The following is a 19726-nucleotide window of genomic DNA, read 5'->3' on the forward strand; positions in this document are numbered from 1 at the left end:
TTTGCACCATGGCACATTGTGTACACAAGTCCCTTGCAAAGCAAACGCTGTAAAACACGTGTGAAATACACCACTAGCGAACCCCCAGGGATACACAGGAACAATGTTTAAATAATGTAGTAATTTCCAAGTACTTAGTGTAACGTTATTCAGTAATACAGAGAAGACAATTCCCGAAAGAACACCCGCTGGGATATGTAGGTAGTCGTTTAAACGTATGTAATAGTATTTGGACGAAGCCGGAGGCGCATCGGACCATGGCACTCGTTATTTATTCAGTTCATTAAACTAGTTGGTTCAAACCAATTTGCCATGAAAATGCTGTAAAACTCAACGAGTGGATACAGTTTGCCATTATTGGATAATATTAGGTTTAAAATACGTATAAATATGCTAGCCCGTCAATTCTTTTATCGTTGAAATAAATACACGGGTAAATTCGGGCTAAACAGAAAAAGAGTAGTGAGTCCTTCAATCAGGTTTTGGGGCATTGACAAGATTCAAGTTAAGCTAAGAGAATATCAAAAGTGCAATAGTTATTCAATTCCTAACGCCTTCTTTATTATTTAGGTTCATCTTCATCTATACTGATATTATAAAGCTGAAGAGTTTGTTTGTTTGTTTGTTTGTTTGAACGCGCTCAGGAACTACTGGTTCGAATTGAAAAAATCTTTTGGGTGTTGAATAGACTATTTATCCAGCAAGGCTTTCGGCTATATAACATCACGCTACGACCAATAGTATCAGAGCACCAGTAAAAAATTTTTAAAAATCGGGGAAAATTATGACCTATTCTCTCATTTGTAACGCAAATGAAGCAGCGCGAGTCAGCTAGTTATTTTATAACACCGAACAGAAATTGCTATAGTAATTTGTAAAAAGATATTAAAATACTTTTATCTCACTACTACGAACTACGTTACGTTTCTTAGCCCAGCTTAACCGCGACGTCCCTCTGCAGGCACCCTTTAAATGTTTCTATGAAACTCCATCACTTCTAGTAGCTTTTGTTGTAGAGACAATAGGCTTGATGACTAATTTTGTTTTTTTAGTCCTTCTAGTAGGTTGTGAAAAATAATTACACACGTATTTGTCATTTTTGTGTATAATCATTATATTATTACCGAGATACATTGAGTTGAAAAGTTGCATAACGTCACGTTACAGTATAAAAACTACAACACCGTGACGTCACTAGCCCCCACTCCATAACTTTAATGCTTTTAAAGTAAGTCACTTTATTGTTGTGTCTAATATTTTTAAATTATCTGATTGACCGCCTAATTATGATTACTGTTCTGTTACCTTGGAAAAATCCCTATTCTTCATATCGAACCAAACAACGGAATCCAACTGTTCGTAGTATATAGTTAACTTCATTACCGGTACCAGAAACTTTATAATAGAACAAAACGGAATTATGTAAAGTAGTGAAGAAACCGCAACCTCTGATACAAGCATTTCGCCTCTAAGAAACTTTTCTTTAGATCCTACTCAGATCTTTGTGAAAGTGTACAGGATTCTGTTACTACTTTTAAAACTTAACTTTTGTGAAGAAATGTACGTGTTCTTTCTGACCTTTGCACTGAGTTACACTGACACATTAAACTGAGTCGGGTAATTAAATAAATGTCGGTCAAACCATACCCAAAGTGAAAAATGTTACAAATATTTACGGTGTTCATTCGATAAGAGTATATGTATAGTCTAATATTGATATCTGCATACTTATGTATTAATTGTTACCATATTTAAGTTCTAAACCATTACTTAACACTAAGAATACAAATGTTCAAAATTAACGTAAAGAGAGAACCTTCAAAAATTGACCACGCAAAATGTGCATATCGTCCCCGTAGAACGAAAAGTCATTAAGTAACAAAATGTTCAAAATCGACTTATAAATACCAATAAAATCAGTAATTTTTTCTCCATATTTCTGTCTTACTCTCGTATTCATAACGTAATTATTTAGAAAAATGTAAATCGCGAGACTTAATTAAGTACATTATTTGATTTGTGACAGTTGAGTTACAAGTAACTAAGTCACCTGATTACTTTTTCTCTTCTTTGTTGAAAAAGATACTTACGCATTAAAGTTCCTTATCTACTTCTTCCGCATTACTCCCTATAGGCATGTCTTAAAAAATAGTAATACGAAAACTCATCAAAGTGACTTAGTAATTTTATTGTATGTGATATTTTGTGCGAAAAGTAACTAACTACCATTAATTATTTTTCGAGCTATATTATTTAAGACCAGACGTTTAAAAGAAAAAACGACAACTAACAATAGTGTTCTGGTTAATATTTTCCCTGACTGTAGATGACATAACACATTAGAGTATTATAATTAAAATGTTTTGGCTACTTTTCACTCAGCAAAAACACTACTAGATGAAAGGTTGGTACCTATGTCCCGTGATACGATGCTACTTAGTGAGATTACGCCCTTTGACCTTAGGACCCTCGCCGCGCCCGCGCATTATTGCAGTCATTCGCAGAGGCGTATTTTAAGATGGCGCGCCCTGGGCTCCGCTAGCTTTCCGCCCCATCAAGGAATGAAAAAACTAAACTTTATTTTCATTTTTAACAAATTAGTTTTTTACATTGTCCTGATCAATTTTATTTATTAAATCGGCTTTAATCGACCTTCACCTCCTCTGGGCAGGCTGAGTCGTCAAGATCTGTAATGCTCAGTTCCGCGGTCTTTGTGGGCCTGGACACTCGGAAGGTGTCCTTCCCGATAACTTTCCTCAATTTAGAGGCCAGGGCATCCGCTTTTCCGGTCCCTAACCCCTGGGAGCTCAACATTCGAGCTCCCGTAGCCGCAACCCCGAAGCGGACTATTTCATTGTCGGCTTGGTTTATTTTGTCCTTTGCGTCCCTAATAATGTCTCTATATGTCGCACCGCTTTTTGCCGCCTTCAGCTGCAGCTGGAGCCCGAAGATTGGGCGCCTTCTTCTTCCTCCTTCTTTTATTACAGAATTAATGAGTATCTAAACGACAATAGCTCTTGGGAACAGTCGCTCGCTTGATTAGGATTCTTTGAAATTAGGGAACTTTGCCATAAATTGTATAAACTCAGTAGCAGTAGGTCTAAATATTGTAAAATATGGGCACTTAATGATGCAAATAGGTGATGTTACATACAATTTGATGTTAATCATAAAACTGTCACTTTTTTTCTTTTATATTGTTCACAACCAATGTGCTCACTTGTTGCCCATATTCTTATTATCACATGCTAGTAGGTGCTCCCAACATACGGTATGATCAGAGACTAATAAATAACCTAACTATATTCATTTTCCTTAATTGACGTTTAGTCTATATCGCTGATTGTTGGCAGCTCCTCGCATGATCAATTATTGTATCAACCACATTGTAAAACTTTTGGCGATTGAAAAGAGTGGCCGTGAGTTTCTTGCTAGCTCTTCTTATAAGGCTCCACCCCCTTTCCGAGCTAGTGGTAGATTCAGTAATTGTAACGACTATCATAAGTGTCAATATTTGACCTAAATGAATAAATGATTTGATTTTGATTTTCTTGCCCTTTTTGTCGGCTTCCGTAGCCTTGGGCGCCTTGCTATTTTTCCCGACGAACTGCTACTCTTTGGCAGCCGTCGGTTTAGTGAACGGCGGTTTGGAAGCCACTGCACTGTAAGACGCGGCTGTTTACCCTGCTTCTCCTTGGTCCGGAGACCTGTGAGCTGCGGTGCGGTGGCGGTGGCGTGGCGAATGCGTTAGCAGGTACAGCTGAGGACGCTGCCCCTGGTTTTTCTGACGCGCCAAATTCTCCTTCGTGGCATACTGTCTACTCGACTCCGACACTGCCAGTTTGACGTTCCTGGCAGCATCTTTGAGGGACTTTATAAAGGTCACCCTTGAGGTGACCGGATTTGTCGGCCACCTCCACCACTGCCTAGTGGTGAGTGAGGATGGTGTCCGCCAGCTGGATGGTGAATTTGTCCTTAGGGTCATTGTCTGACACTTGCTAAAACTGGGCGTGCTCCGACCCTCCGCAACTATGCTATGCAGTCAATACGGCTGGGCTTCTTGCCCCCGATCTCCTCGGGTTTGAGCTTCTCGCCTCTCCCACTTACATCATTTGGGTTCGTTTTCAAATTTATATTATCCAAACAGTTCCCGCGAGTGTGGTGGCAAGTATCGTTCCACCGAGGTAGAGGCCCCATAATCCGGTGACCCTTATACTACTGGAGGGCGGGAGGTGCCCTAGTGGCCGCTTGCGTCTGGTTTTTCTGGCGCGGGGGTCCCCGCAAAGCGAATGAACTCTGACCACGCAAGGCCCCTAAAGGGGGCGCCACTGCTGGAGTTACTCGGGATTTTCACAGAGGTGGTCTCCTCGCGACCCAGCCGGTTAAGGCAAGGCCCTCGGTCAAGGATGGACGGATTTACGATAACCGACGGTTGACGAGGGCGGCAGCGGCCTGGCTCTTCGTCAGCTCGGGGCAGTGTGAGTGCCTACTGAGCCCGTCCTCCCACTGACGGCTCACCTGTCCCGCACCTGTGTCCTCTGCAAACAGAGGGACACGCGCAGTAATTTTTTGTTACTCGCGTTCACTGTTTCCCCAACCTTTCAATTCTACTAAGCCCCCTCACCCCGACAAGATGCAGACCCAAGAGAGGAAACCGGCCCGGGCTATAGCCATTCTAGCCCTAGGGTAAATACACCCCTGCAAGGAAAGATTTGTTAAATCTTTGTGTCAAAGGTGTCATACTAAGCGAACTTTATCCTTGGTATGAATCTTTACCTGTTAGTAACGATGTGGTGGATAGGCTATGTGAGCCTGACGTCACTTAGCTCGAGGAAGAAGAGGAAAATGATGTGGCTACATCATTAATGCTGTTCTATTGATGATTTTGTAACGTGTTCTTGTTCATTATGTTTTAATTAGGTTTTGTATACTTAAAGACAGTTTTTTTTTCAATAAATGTTGCCTAAGAATGTTGTTTTACTTTTATACTTTTCAACTGATAGGACACTAGTTTTAAATTAGGCAATAAATTAATAAATAAGCAAAGTCTATTTAGTTGGGTATTTTATTTAGACATAGTTATGTAAAATATGTTTTACTCCTAAAATAACTAACTGATTTTAGTTACTAGTATAATATTTAAATGCTGATGCGAAAACTAACTAACTACATGTGAAAAGTAACTAAGTGACAGATAAATAGGAAAACCTTGGGGTAAAACAAATTATCCTTTACAGTTAATAATTTATATACTATTTTCGTGGTTTAATACATATAACATATACTTAATTAATATATCTTCAAAACAAAACCTTTCCTGCATCGATAACTAATCTCCGAAAAAAGTTATATTTTTTTTTGTCATATAAGACATAAAACACCTCGTATCTCAAAATCACTTAAGTGTTAGTTAGTGATTTTTCGCTCTACGGGGACGATATGTATCTTTCTAAACCCCATTTTGTGCCCGTTTTTGTTACCATACGAATATTCATAAATAATACAGAATTAATTCGGTACAATTTAATATATCTTACCTCCAAAGCTCTCGACAATGAAGCCCATATCATAAGCAGCAGTGTCACCACCACTAAAGCGTATCCGAACTTGATAATCGCCATCAAACTCTGCAACAAACATATAACGCGTAAATATAACATAAAAGTAACTACATCATAAAGATATAATAAAGGCACGGCTTTATTTCACACACACGTACATCTTTCTCTTTTATTATGACGATTTAATCATCTGGGGAAGAAATAACGTCATTGAAGGTATTTTCTTTAGAACCAAAGTTTATTGAGACCGTTGTTGAAAAAAATTGAAGATTATGACATGACATATAACAGAAAACTGATATCGCATTGTGGTCAAATATTATCGTTATGACTTCATTGGCGACAATTTTAGTTAAGAAATATGATCATTGTGTCTAGCATACAACTAGACTCTCTTGTCAAAATATAATAGTAGCGCCATTCTCTACCACTAGACGTAAACAACCGGCTGATTATCAAGAAATTTTGTATGAAAATCTGGTTAGCGCCTCTAGCGGGCACAGTAGGAAATGTTTTTGTAGTACATTTTAAATGTTAAACTCTCAATACTAGCTACTACTATCTGCGTCTGTAGAGAACCGCATTACGGAACCAAACTACACAAAGTAAAGTTTCTAATCACGCTACAGTACGGCAGTTGCCGAGTTTTTCAATCACGGTTTGGCAACCCACAAAAAGATGTTGTATAAATACCAGTATCTCAGTTGACAACTAGTAATACATCAAATTGATGGTCACTATTCAGTACATTGCTGCTTTGACATAACATACTATTCACTATTATCAAAGAGAGAAAACAATGTACAGCATAACGGCTTTCAAATAGTCAACGTGATAGCTATCCAGTCTATCAACAGTGTACCGAGGTCTTATTGAAATACAAATTCTACGTAGTTGAAAACAGCCGGCTTTAATAAGCTTATCCATTCACTAGTTGATTAAATAGCTCCTGAATATTCTCGGCTACGGCCTGTGTTCTGTATCTATGTGGTTAAAGTCCTGTGAGGCTGTTGTTTACATATCTGGGACCCTTTCATGCCTCGGAGAATACGTTAAGCCTTTCAGTTGTTAGGCTGTTGCGAGTGTGAAAATTGCGAACTGTTCTAAGTTTAGGTCCAGTGTTTGGTGAAATAACGATAGTGATGTTGTTTGTTGAATATTTTTGTAATGAAAAGTGAAGTTTTTAAAGGATTTTTGTCGCGTGTAAAGTCTTTTTGAACTTATTGTTTTCTTTACTTACGTGTTCTCATATCATAAAAATCATGCTTTTCTACGAAAACTACTATTGTCTACAATATTTAATTTCTGAAAAAGGTATAATATACCTTTTATGGCAAAATATGGTTTGCTTAATAGTTACGATTTGTCCTATTAATAAGTCACGCACGATTGTCTAAACGGACAATTTGGACTGACAGTTGGAGACCACAAAATCACACATTTCCATTAAAAGTGACGGTTGAACTCAAAACTTATGCAAAATACTTGGACATCAACATATCCAAGTTACTTATAGCTTTGACATGGGTAATCCCATGGCGTTACGGCTATTATGGATACGTCGTGATATGTAGGTATTCACCTGACACGTTAGCCAACATGAGGATTAATATCCGGGTGTCAATCAAGTATTGAATAATTCTATTTCGCTTTTGTGGATTTATTGTTATTGTAGTTGACTAAATACATTGTTATTGTAGCTATATGCTTTAAAATCTAGCATTTTAAGAGATCTTGAAAGCTCCATATATTTTGTTATTCCGGTCGTATGGGAAATTCTATAGTAACAAGTAAGTTATAAGGATATTTTATGTTGGTATTAATAAAATAACAAGAAGTACAAATTATTATAGGCCGTGTTTTTAAAAGTTTATGTATACTGCAAAGTCCGAGTATACTAGGTAATTATTAAAGTTCTTGAACTACAAATGTTCTAAGAACAGGTTTTTTATTATGTAATTATTTAATCAGAGTTCTAGTTTTATTCTACTTTACAATGCGGAAGTAAAACGATTGTGTTTAACTATAATTTACTGTAATCAACCAATCGAACGTAATTTGTGTCGCGGCACATGCACCTTGTCATGCTGTACTTTGTAAGCCAGTCGAAGCCGGAGTAACTATTTATTTAATAATACATATTCTAGTTCTCTGAAGGGATACCTGTCATATTTTTTTCTATTTGGCATGAACCTGTTAGAGCATTGAGAGTCTTTGACTAAAAATACTAGTGAGAGAGAGATCTTACTGATACAATAATTGCCAGAGTTTGAAAAACTACTGAACAGATCTTGATGAAATTTTGCATGCAAATGGTTTACAATCTAGAACAACAAATAGGGCACTTATCATCCCGATAAATCTTTTCAAGTGGACAATATCACGAGGAGAAGCTAAGAAATATATTTAGAAAAACTTTCTATAGAATAAGTACACATTTTTTTTCGGTAACGCCTTGCTTCACCATATGCAATACGAATTTATCCACTACGACTTGCTGCTAAACGCCAAAATAACCGAAAACCAATTACTCCGATCCAATAAAATATTAATTATAAAGTAATGAGTTTTAGGGTCGAAACAAAATTGCTTCTACTAACGACATTAATGAACTCATTTAATATCGATAATCCATCATTAAACCGATCCAGTGAATATCTATACTATTATAAAACCACAAATATGTTATCTAATTACTTTAGTCAAAATGATTGGAATATTCCCGTACATTTTTGTATAAAACCACCCATACAGTAAAATCTATACTAATATTATAAAGCTGAAGAGTTTGTTTGTTTGAACGCGCTAATATCAGGAACTAGTGGTCCGATTTGAAAAAACCTTTTAGTGTTGTATAGTCCATTTATCAAGGAAGGCTATATATCATCACGCTACGGCCAATACAAGCAGAGTACTATTAAAAAATGTTACAAAAACGGGGAACATGTTGACCCATTCGCAAATGTAACGCAAGCGAAGTTGCGCGAGTCAGCTAGTTATTGATAATGAGTATACGTTTTCATTAAAGCGGTTTAATCAGTTTGCTCAATAACGGTGAAATACTCTAGAGACTTGTATTTTGTTGTGGATTATTTATTTCGGGAATAATGTATGAACCTGTTAAATACGTTTTTATTCTGACTTAATTGTTTTAGGGTTCGTATTCTTCTTTGTTTCGTGGAAAGGGTGTCGATTGAAACAATACTAGCTGTAGTTTTCTGTAGTCCCATGCTTAGATTCTGACTACTCTCCTCTTGACTCGGCTAACCGGCTTTACCCCTATTACTGACATTATAAATGGCGAATCATAAACATATTTTATACACCTCTGTCTACACCTTTGGATAAAACAGACGCACTATGTATGCATATCCAAAATATTTTTTGAGCAGGAGTTAAGGAAATAAGCGTTTTCAATCAAACAAATAAAATGCATGTTGCCTTATCCTTTAGATCACAAAGGCTTGCACGGGTTTAAACATGGAGCTATGATTTTTTTTAAATATGCATCTATACTATTTTATGATAAGTTCTGCTTTTTTAGATGGCTGGCCGGAACTTCAGTGTCCCTATTCATTTTCAACAACAAGAAAAACCTTATTTACTACTCTACTCCTTGACATGACATAGCACTTATTCATTCTGCTGTACCTAGTATATACAGCATTGTACCTACGTTAGTGCGTAAGCAATTTACGCAACTTTTGTTCGATGTAAACATGAACAGAGACAAACAAGTTCTCTGGGAAAATAAAAAACTTTCCTGCGGTAACAATAAAAATAAGCATAAAGGGAAAATATATATGACTGTATGGACGTTTTGTTGGCAAAAAGATAATGGGAGTAACCTTAATGTTGATTAGACTGAAACAAGTTATTAATATTATGGATATAAAAATGTTTCAGGTATAAAACTGTTAAGAGATATAGTTAAACCTATCATAAATAAACCATACTTTTAAGGCCAAATATCTATTCCGTAGAAGAAATTGACGTCTATTAAAGCTTTTTTAGGTTTAAAGTTAATATTGATCTGGCATCTTATACGTAAAAAATAAATAAATAGGCGTTTAGGCGCTACAAATTTGGACCTCATTTCAAACGGTTACATAATTTAAACCGTAAAAAAAATATTTTTTTTAAGCTTATAAAATGGTATTCTGATTGTCAAAAAGCTATCAATCTAGCAATAAGAAACGCAATAAAGACAAGAGAAATAGCTTAAGCAAAGCTATTAAGCATACGTCACATTCAGTAGAATTTAAGCAATAAATATGCCTTCATATCTTGGATCTGACTGTACGATTGTACGAAGAGGCCGCAGCTGCTATCGACCCGTCAGATTTTATGAATAACAAGGTTAAACAGATAAATCTACATGTTAAACGATTTCGAGATGCCGAATCTGGTACGCGAAATGTAATGTCCCTTTCTTATTGGCCATGGGATAGAGATGGAAAATATTTTGGCTTGGAAACTTAATTTTTCTGCTGGCTTCTTTCTTGGCTAAGGATAGGGAATTACTAGGTTATGAAGCGCATTAGGGTCGATTTTTTAATTGACAGTTTTCCTTATTCTAGGAGATTATTATTGATTAAAGGTTTTGTGAACAAAGATACGGGCTTATATTGAAGTAAACGTTGTGCAAAACACTTATCCTCTTATACATAACAAATATGAAGTTATGATTGGCTTATAAAGAGTTTTGCTTTTTTCGCTCCTTAGCGAAATAAAAAAGGGAAAACATATTACAGTAGTTTTTTAGCTAAAATATGTAGGTTTAAAGTGTGTTTATGAATAAGAGGGTTTACTGTTCATAGTTGTGCCTGTTTTCTCAGCAGGGCAAGGTAGGTATAATGTATATAATCCTGTTATGTTTTTGGTCCCATGTAATAGCCAATTGCTACTAGCTTCTAAGCTCTGCCTTCCTGGTGAGAATTCCTTAATACTTAAGCCTAATATGATAATGCTTTTCCGGCCTTGAAATAACACCCAAAGCTCATAAAAACTTAATAACGTTATGCCTGACCCGGGAAATGAACTCGTAGCCTTATCTATAATACTATATACTACTAAGACCCCCGAGACTGTTCTGTACAATGAGAGCTAATTTCACAGCGTCTGAAAAACCGTTGGTTAACCGATACAAAAGTCACAGAAAATATACGAAAAATCTCGTCAGTTCTCACGACTTCGTTAGTTTATCCGTCGATATTTGATATCCCTTGATAAACTATACTAAAAATTTTGTATGTCAGCCACAGTCAAAATTTTGCCTGAAGACCCGTGATAGTTAAAATCTAGAAGATGTAAGACCGAGCTTATACTTACATATTAAACAAACAGCCTTATACAAACAGCCGCCTAATATGACATGCTAGCGTTACATAAGTTGTAGTAGTTTTCGCGCCAAATCAACTGATCATAATTCAAAGTCATTCACCTCTAAAAAGTCGTTGGAGATTCAAACATATTGATAATAATAAAGAATTTCTTACACCTTGCCAACGAGTCGAGTCATTTCTTGTGGCACTAGAGTCAAGGCCACGTACGAGAATTCGTTATTATGCAAATTACTTTATAATTTATGCTGCTTCTACTATCGCTTAGGGAAAAGGTAGATTTCTAAGAAACCGTGGGTTCAGATAGACATGTCTTTCGAACACGGGCATTGGTGATTTCAGCATTTTTGGATTTCAACTTACAGGCGGAATTTTGAGTGTTGATTACATACATTTGCTGCCATTTTATCTAGCAGATAGGTTATCAGACATTTATTTCTAAGTTAAACTAGCTCTCAACCATGTTTTACACACCCAATACCTTGAGGTTTTCGTAATATGAGATATTGACCAGTAACCAAACTACTATCCTAATTCACTTTGAATTTAAGTTTATTTTGACTAAGATCGTCAAAGTTATAATTTCTGTATTAACTAATTGATTGGAAAGCAGAGCCTGCAACTAATTATGTTAAACAAAGACAGCGTCAAAGGGAATCTGGAGAATAATAAAACAAACAATAACGCTCCATCGATTCTGATCAATAATTTTAAATATTATTGTGTTTAAGACAAAGCTTATAGAAATAGCTATCTGCATCAGTTCCTAGATTATCTATTTTAATATTAGCAGAGATTCTAACGAAGCATGTGATTTATTTTCAAATATCTTTGAACGTTGTCTTTGAGGAGAAAACTGACTTATCCTCGTCGTCTCATACCGTCTCATATCGTCGTTTAATTTCCATACGATAATGTATTGTGTTTTCGCCAAGAGGTGAAATCGCCAAGTTATACGTATTGAGTTCAATAAATTACCTAAAACTTAGTTTTTAAGCTGAACTTACTGAACTCTTTGCAAATCTCAATGAGAAAAGGCGTGATTGTGTATGTATATACGACAAAAACGATGTTAAACAATGGACCGCTCCATCAAATTCAAACGTGAATGCAAAAAATGGCTGTCAAAATGGCTATAATTTCAAATTTCGCTAGCACTAACGTATCCGTTGTCGTCACAGACAAGCGTATCAAGTTACCAAAGCATTTCGCTGCTATAAATAGCAATGACTTGATCAATATAACTTATACCTACTCCCATGGTTTGAACGCGAATCAGCCATAGAACTAGCATCAAAACATTACCTACAAAACCAGTTTCAAATATGACAAAAACAGCAAACGCGACGAGCTTTTAATATCACGTGTGGGTGCAAATTTTCCATGTAATTTTGATCCAAATTTGTTATGACCATAATAGATATAGACAGACTATACTATAGATATACGTTTTGCATGGGAAAATGTTTTGTTTTAAAAGATATTGATGTTGAAATTGCGTTTAATAAGGGTTGTGTTAGACTCATTAAATATGCTACGTGAATTGCTGTCCTGCAAGAGGAGAATATTTATTTTGGCTTTACACGCGGTACAGCTAATGATGACGAAGAAATTACGAACTTATGTTTACCTGTCAATTGAATTTATAACAATTTTGTATTGTGCATCTAACAAAGTAACAGGAAGAAACAAACCGTATCTCGGCACCAACATCTTATCCAATAAAACCTTATTTTTCATGGAACGTTACTTCCCTACAATATATTATTATATGTACACAAGACATATCACTATACGTGCAAGCGATAACAAACCGGGCAATAGGGAATACAGAACTAACGGTAATGCACCTCAGCAATATGTTACCATCTGCTTATTCCCTTATGCATTCCTCCCCTTTCCATCGGTGGTTAATAACTCAACCAATCGACTATATTGTTCAAACTAAACTATAAACAAATATCATTGGACGCTCTCACACAGTCATCTGAGAATGACTGAAGACATCTGGTTACTATTTGAACAGTCACATCTATGGTAACCAGATAACTGATAAATATATGCCACCAAAAACATTCTGTAAAAACCTCAAGTCTCGCCGTAAAAAGTTGTGAGATCTATATAATACCAAGTCGATTAATCTATTTAGTCTCTACTTAAAGGACCTTCTGTCTTAAGTTATTACGTATGTTATTATCATGCCAATTTAAAAAAAAACCTTTAAAACAAATAGACCGACCTGGCCATCGCATGATTTGATTATTAGTATGTATTACACTACACAGCACGACGAGAAGTTAATGCTCCTGAAATGTTAATGGCGAATTTGTGTTTTCTTGCGATGACCAAGTCGATCTATTTGTTTTAAAGGTATTTTTTTTAAATTGGCATGATAATAACATACGTAATAACTTAAGACAGAAGGTCCTTTAAGTAGAGACTAAATAGATTAATCGACTTGGTATTATATAGATCTCACAACTTTTTACGGCGAGACTTGAGGTTTTTACAGAATGTTTTTGGTGGCATCTCACTTCTTTTTGTAGAGCGAACATAAGTCCAATTTGTATGGAAAGACGTTTTTTTTTTCATAATTCAACATATTTTCCTATGGGAATGTTGTTCCGTTTCATGGGCTAAACACCCTTGCCCACCTTATACCCCCTCCCGTTATGCCTCATACAGTAGGTACCTATTTAGACCTATTTATTTTATTTTCTACAGTAATAATAATTCATTAACTGCAAATGTAACCTTGTAATCTTATACATTTATATGGGATTACAAAGTTATGGTTGCAGTTGGTGTATTTAGAAAACTGGACCGAAATTAGAAAATATTAAATTTTTCCCATGATTAAGACACTAAACCCTATATGTATTCAAAATTTTAAGCTTCTAAGTCTGCTAGAAGTACCTTAGACTTTTGATGATCGGTGAGTCAGTGAGTCAGTGAGTCAGTGAATCAGTGAGTGACAAAATTCAAAATTTTAACAAGTTGTCATTCTTAAACTACTGGTTCAAATTGACTGAAATTTTAAATATACCGTGTTTATACAATGAATAATTAGTTGCTGAAAATTCAGGCTTCTTGTTTTATCCACAACGACATTATAGGGGGGTCGAAAATAGCCCGAATTGCTTCGAGAAAAGGATGGTACGGCCGTGCCGCTTTTTTTTGCTCGACTTGCGGGGGCACTTCCGTGCCCCCAGATCTTCTTATATACCTCTAAAACATACTTATAAAGACAAATTTACAACCAGGCTCAGAATAGATACTCTTGCTAGTGGCTATTACTTGGCTTCGAAACTGTTAAAAACTACGATTAAACTTTCTTGTTGCATACATTTGATTGTCGGCTATAAATGTTAAAGTATTCTAGAACGATTAGCAAACGTGTGTGAGACGAATATTGAGTAAGTTTCTAACATGCTAGAACGATTTGTACCTGTGTTAGTATGCTGGTGTTAGTCCTACTTTAGATGTGGTGCCTATATCCATCTAAAGGCAAATTTTGTTCTCACCATATGCCGCTCAGACCGGAATCGCGACCATCATGTAAGGACTACTCGTAGTTGTGCCAAAGGATTTTTTATGTCACTGATCATTTGCCAGTGTAAGTCAACTAGTAAATATTCCTGGCCATATGCATCTCCTGTTTAACCGTTGCCAGTCACATTTATTTTACGGCGTACGGTGCAAATGCAAACGTAAACTGAACTCTACCTTAATATACTACTTCATATCAAGTTTTAAATAAATATACATCGGACGTGAAATTTAAGTATAAGAAAATATTACAAGGTTATTGGCAGTTTAAAATTATTATAATATATGAGAGGTTCCTAATTATGTTTCTTCATAGATGAGACAAAGGCGAAAATCTCGAATAACTTCATATCATGATCGCACGAAAACCTTTCAAGTTTCGATGCAGAAAGTCTATGAAGCTTCTACTTTGTGCCATGTTTGATTCTGACTTTCGTTAGAAATAGTGTACGCTTTATATTGAAAAAAGTGTTTTCTGGCTTCCAAAGTAATTAACCGCATAATTTAATTAAAATTTCTAGGAAGCTAGTACACTTCTAGAAGCTAGTAGACTTCATTTTCACTGTGATTTTTCATTCCTCAAAAGACCTATTCTTTTTTCTTCTAAGCTTTCGTAGACGTAGCAATAGCTACGACTTCAAAAGAAATTATGGATGTTACGAGTAGTTACTATTTCACGCAAAACAACATAACGGATTATGAAGAAATGTGATTTACACATACGATACTTTTACCCGGAAAATCCGTCCACGCGGACGAAGTAGCAAGCAGAAGGCAGTAGATTATAAATCAAAATACGTGTCACGAGCTCCATATTTCGGCGTACTTCATAGGCCCCATGGGGCGCGGTCTCCAAACCCACGTTGAAAACGCCAAGTACAAATAATATTTTAATATACCTCCCAAATATTTATTGATCTTATTATAAGGAAGGCGTCTACGGGGAAACACTTTTCCTTTTCTTCTCAAAAACAACTTTGAAAGGGGATTTTTTGTGAACAAATTACATGGTGGATAATCTGGTATTGTCAGATTTTGTAAGGGTTTCGTTGTGAAGAAAGATAACGCGTGTAAGTGATGTGGCTTATTGTGATGCAAGTTGGATATAATATGGGGAAGGATATGGAAATTTAGGAGATATCCCCTATAAAAGTTTCCTTAAGAACGAAGTCTCTACTGGGTATTTTTGGGCACGAAAACTAAAATGTTAAAGTAATTTCATCGGCACGTGCATATCGTGCATTTGTACCGACATCAGAAATATCTTTTATAGATATTCGCGTTCCGGTCAAAACGATATTGAAGTTACATTAAATAAAAACTGACATTAAACTGCGTCCGAATAAAATTCGCTGTATTGGAAAATTCGAAAAGATTTTTATTTGATTTCCGATACATGTGTTACATTTATACCGTGTAAATCTTTTAAAAGAGGAAAATACAAAATGTTTACTATCTCTTTCTTTAGTTTGATCAGCCTTGACTTTCTTAGCGTTGAAGTGGTTCGCTTCTTGGGGGCCATCGATACTTGTCCATGAACGCTGTAGTACAGTTGGTTGATTTAAAGTATAGAATTTCTAACTATCCATATTAATATAATAAATGCAAAAGTAGCTCTGTCTGCCAGTCTGTTACTTACTCACAATCAATGGAGATATTTTGATACCCGAGAAAGGACATAGGCTACTTTTTACCCAAGGAAAATGTTGCATTCCCACGGGAAAATTCAGGTGGCGGACGAAGTCGCGGGTAAAAGCTAGTTATCATATACATATATTGAATAAACACATTTCAATTTGTAACTAAATCTGTACAAAGTTAAAACCTTAAGCCGTTCGCCCACTATCATTCTAAAAATATATTTCCAAAAATAGAAACCCAAAGGCGAATTTTCCGCAAAACTTTTACAAATTGCCTCAAATCCTGGTAAAAATATTTTCATACATTTTATCCTTTTGCGACATTGCACCTTGACTCCGATTTACGACGGTTTATATAAATATTTCGAATCTCTCTCGTATTTTTCACTTTGCCTGTCCGCGTGGTATACCCCGGTTTTAGTGAAAAAATAGTGAAACTTTGATGCTCGAATATTTGAAACGCTCGAGCTTGGTCGTTAGAGAAGCAAAGTGTTTTTGAAATTCAAAACTGTGGAAGCTATTCGTGTACAGAGCTATGTGTAAGTAATTAGGACTATTACATAAAATAAATTTAAATGATCTGGCGTAGAAGTTTCAGTAGTTATTTAATTTAGCGTAACAAATTGTTAGTTTTAGTTTTTATACTAGATGATACCCATATACTAAACAGTAAATACGGTATAATTATAATGAAAAATAAAAAGTACTACATTGTTGTAAATTGGTTTAAAGTCGGTAGCCGAAAAATATATTTCTTACGGTTATTTTTACGATAACATAATTTCAAAAAACATATTGGTGCTGACGACAGTACTCTTACATACGACATTTAGATGCACATTCGATATCCCATATGAATAATTTCACGTTCATTTTCCGAAATAAGCTACTTTCATTCAGAATTCCACGTGCATATGCCTTATTTCCGTCAACAGCCGACCAATTGGAGCCCAAGAAAGAAATTTTGTTATGCACATACAACTGCTAGAACTATTCTCAACCTTTCTTCTAGAACATAAGGTTGGAAGTCGTGTGTTTTTATTAATATTTTCCACGATTCAATATAGTTATTTGTTGTGGAAATCGAGGCCTGCGGTGCTGCCATATTTTCCCATTTCCCACGGGATGTAGAGGAACATTATGTATTTGTTAAGAATTACCAGCGCAGGCCAAATCCGGTGTGCCCGAGACAGTTTATGGGTCATTTTAGAACGACTATCCGGAAATATGTGGCACAATTTTTAATACTAACTTTGTATGGTAATAAATTTTATGCAAGTCTCTTTAGCGCTCGCTGTGCCGTTTGTTTTAAAGAGTTTTCTTTATGACCTGCATAATAGCTTAAGTGCATTTGTGGTCCTCTAAAACATTATTATTTCATTTGGCACCAACAGTCCATTATTTCGAAAATTCTGATAGACATTGTTTATCATTGATTTATCCTTTCATACAATAAAACAAGCTATTTATCCAAAACCCAATCAATCAAAATTGGCAATCATCTTCTTTGTTTCATGAAATACATTTCCTTTACCATTTCGAACACAAATAAACGTGTCTACTTTAGCGTAAATAAAATGTAAATTTCAGTTGCCGAAGCAAAACCGAGTAATAAAAGGATGTATCGTAAAACCTTTTTACTTAAGGTAAAATTAAAACGAAAATGTTATGACTTTCGTACAAGATTTTGTTGGGATCATGGCGGTACGGTACATGGACTCGTCAAATTGTATTGGTGTTAGAAACGCTCTTAAGCATGTTAATATTGCTTATACCAAAGTTTTAAAGCATCAACTCATTCTGTTAATAATATTCTTTATCCTAATTTCTAAAGCATCAACTAGACCAGGGTAAAATGCATTATTACTTTTAGTAATAAGATTTGAGGATTGCGAAATAAGACATAAAATAAAAAGTAATTCACTTTAAACACCCAATCAAAAGCATCTATTTAGAAGGTATTATCAAAGAATAATATAAAAAAAAAATTGCGGCTTCCTCAATACCAAATTACTTTTCAAAACTGACCGAGTTTAAAAATAAACGGTTATGAAAATCGGTCAGAAAGTTTAGAACAAAGATATAAAAGTGTGCAAACGACATTCCCTACACGACATTGTTTTGGTACAACAACTTTGGACAACAAAATCTGAGCGTAAATGACTTTAACTTGAGTTCCGTTGTCGGACATTATAGGACACGACGGCGCTATAAAGAAATTGAACAAGATTTGATCAAAGGAATTACGAAAATAATAGACTTTGATGTTTAACAAGAGCTTGTTTCACGAACAGATAAGTGTATAGAAATGTTTTAATTCGTCCATGTTTCTAAGATGTGTATATTATTATCATCACTAACTATTTTATAATATAATAAAACTGAACCCTTCTGTGGCGATTGCCTGTTTGCTAAAAAATATTTTACAGATTTTCGAGCAGTTAAAAGAAAAGTTATTTTATTTTGATGATATCAAACACTATGCGATCTGGTTCAAAGTTCAGGCTAAGCTATTCAGTTGGGTACACAAAAATATATTATAATAACTCTCCATGGGACAACCGTAAAAAGTAGCTATAATGCCTAGGTGCTTAGTACTAAATGTTAGTTTTTAATTTGGAGGTCATACTAAGTAATTTCGTAATAAACTTATGACGTTTGACATCATGGTCAAGGTATTCATACCATTAGCACTAGGTGTGTTTAATTCCCACATGGAACATTATAATAATATGATAAACATAATCGATCAAGGGAGACTATGTACTTACATCACATCACTAATTAGGGTGTGACTTGCTACCATAGTTTTAATTTCAAAATTACAGGTATACCCGCAAAAAGTTACGCTACGTCTAATTTCTAAAAAAAATGTTATAGTCATATAGTATGTATTTCGAATGTTTAGGAACTCTATAACCAGAGGAGCGATTTCCTACTATTATCAACTCTCGAAAACCAGCTACAAATCAATAAATTTTGTAAGAAAATTGTAATCAGCACCCTAATCTCTCGATACTTGATAGTAGTGATAGAAAATCGTGGTACAGGCCATTTGTAGTGCAGAAAAATAAAAAAACCAAATGCCTCTGCGTCATAATTTTTAAGTAAACAATTTTACTTGAGTACATACGTTCAACATTAACGAAAAATAGCTTAATAAATTCCACTACGAATCACACGTCATCTAGCTTACAAACACACCAAAAGGGCGAGTCTAAATCAAGTGCAACTACATTAACCCATCGTTAACACTCACCATGATTCAGTGTGTAAGTGCACTCTCCAATAAAACCCAAGCATTTGGGTCGCCAGTGAATATTCACGATTAACACTGCACTCGTGTAACACTAGCTGTTAGAATTTTGATTGAGTAAAGGTGCCTATGTTTTAAAGGATTTTAATATGATTTTAAGGTATTAAAAAAAGAATATAATGTTATGTTTTTGGATGTTAATTTGACTCAAATAAAGTAAACTTCGGAACTATGAAACTATTTTCGAAAAGCTTTTAATTTTATTTCATGTCTGTATAACAGTAAATTAAAATAAATAAAATGGATTTAACCAATTACTGTCCCACTGACACTTGGTAAGTCTCATGAGGTGCTTTTTGTTTTGGGGACTTAAAGTAA

At 35.4% G+C, this 19726-nt stretch overlaps 1 protein-coding gene across 5 annotated transcripts in view; it reads right to left on the minus strand.

Moving 5' to 3' along the window:
* chp (leucine rich repeat containing G protein-coupled receptor chaoptin) overlaps positions 1–19726 on the minus strand; it is an 88843-nt gene that overhangs the window by 23607 nt on the left and 45510 nt on the right. For 4 of the 5 annotated variants that reach the window (XM_076119640.1, XM_076119641.1, XM_076119637.1 and 1 more), the window contains exons 2-3: positions 19352–19446; positions 5538–5627 (exon numbers count right to left, since the gene is read on the minus strand). In XM_076119640.1, the coding sequence (XP_075975755.1) occupies positions 5538–5627; positions 19352–19354 (93 nt within the window). In that variant the 5' untranslated portion in view covers positions 19355–19446. The remainder of the gene's footprint in view (positions 1–5537; positions 5628–19351; positions 19447–19726) is intronic. The other variant, XM_076119639.1, reaches the window with a different exon arrangement.

The sequence above is a fragment of the Anticarsia gemmatalis genome, chromosome 11 (genome assembly GCF_050436995.1).
Source record: "Anticarsia gemmatalis isolate Benzon Research Colony breed Stoneville strain chromosome 11, ilAntGemm2 primary, whole genome shotgun sequence".
In the NCBI taxonomy this organism is placed as follows: domain Eukaryota; kingdom Metazoa; phylum Arthropoda; class Insecta; order Lepidoptera; family Erebidae; genus Anticarsia; species Anticarsia gemmatalis.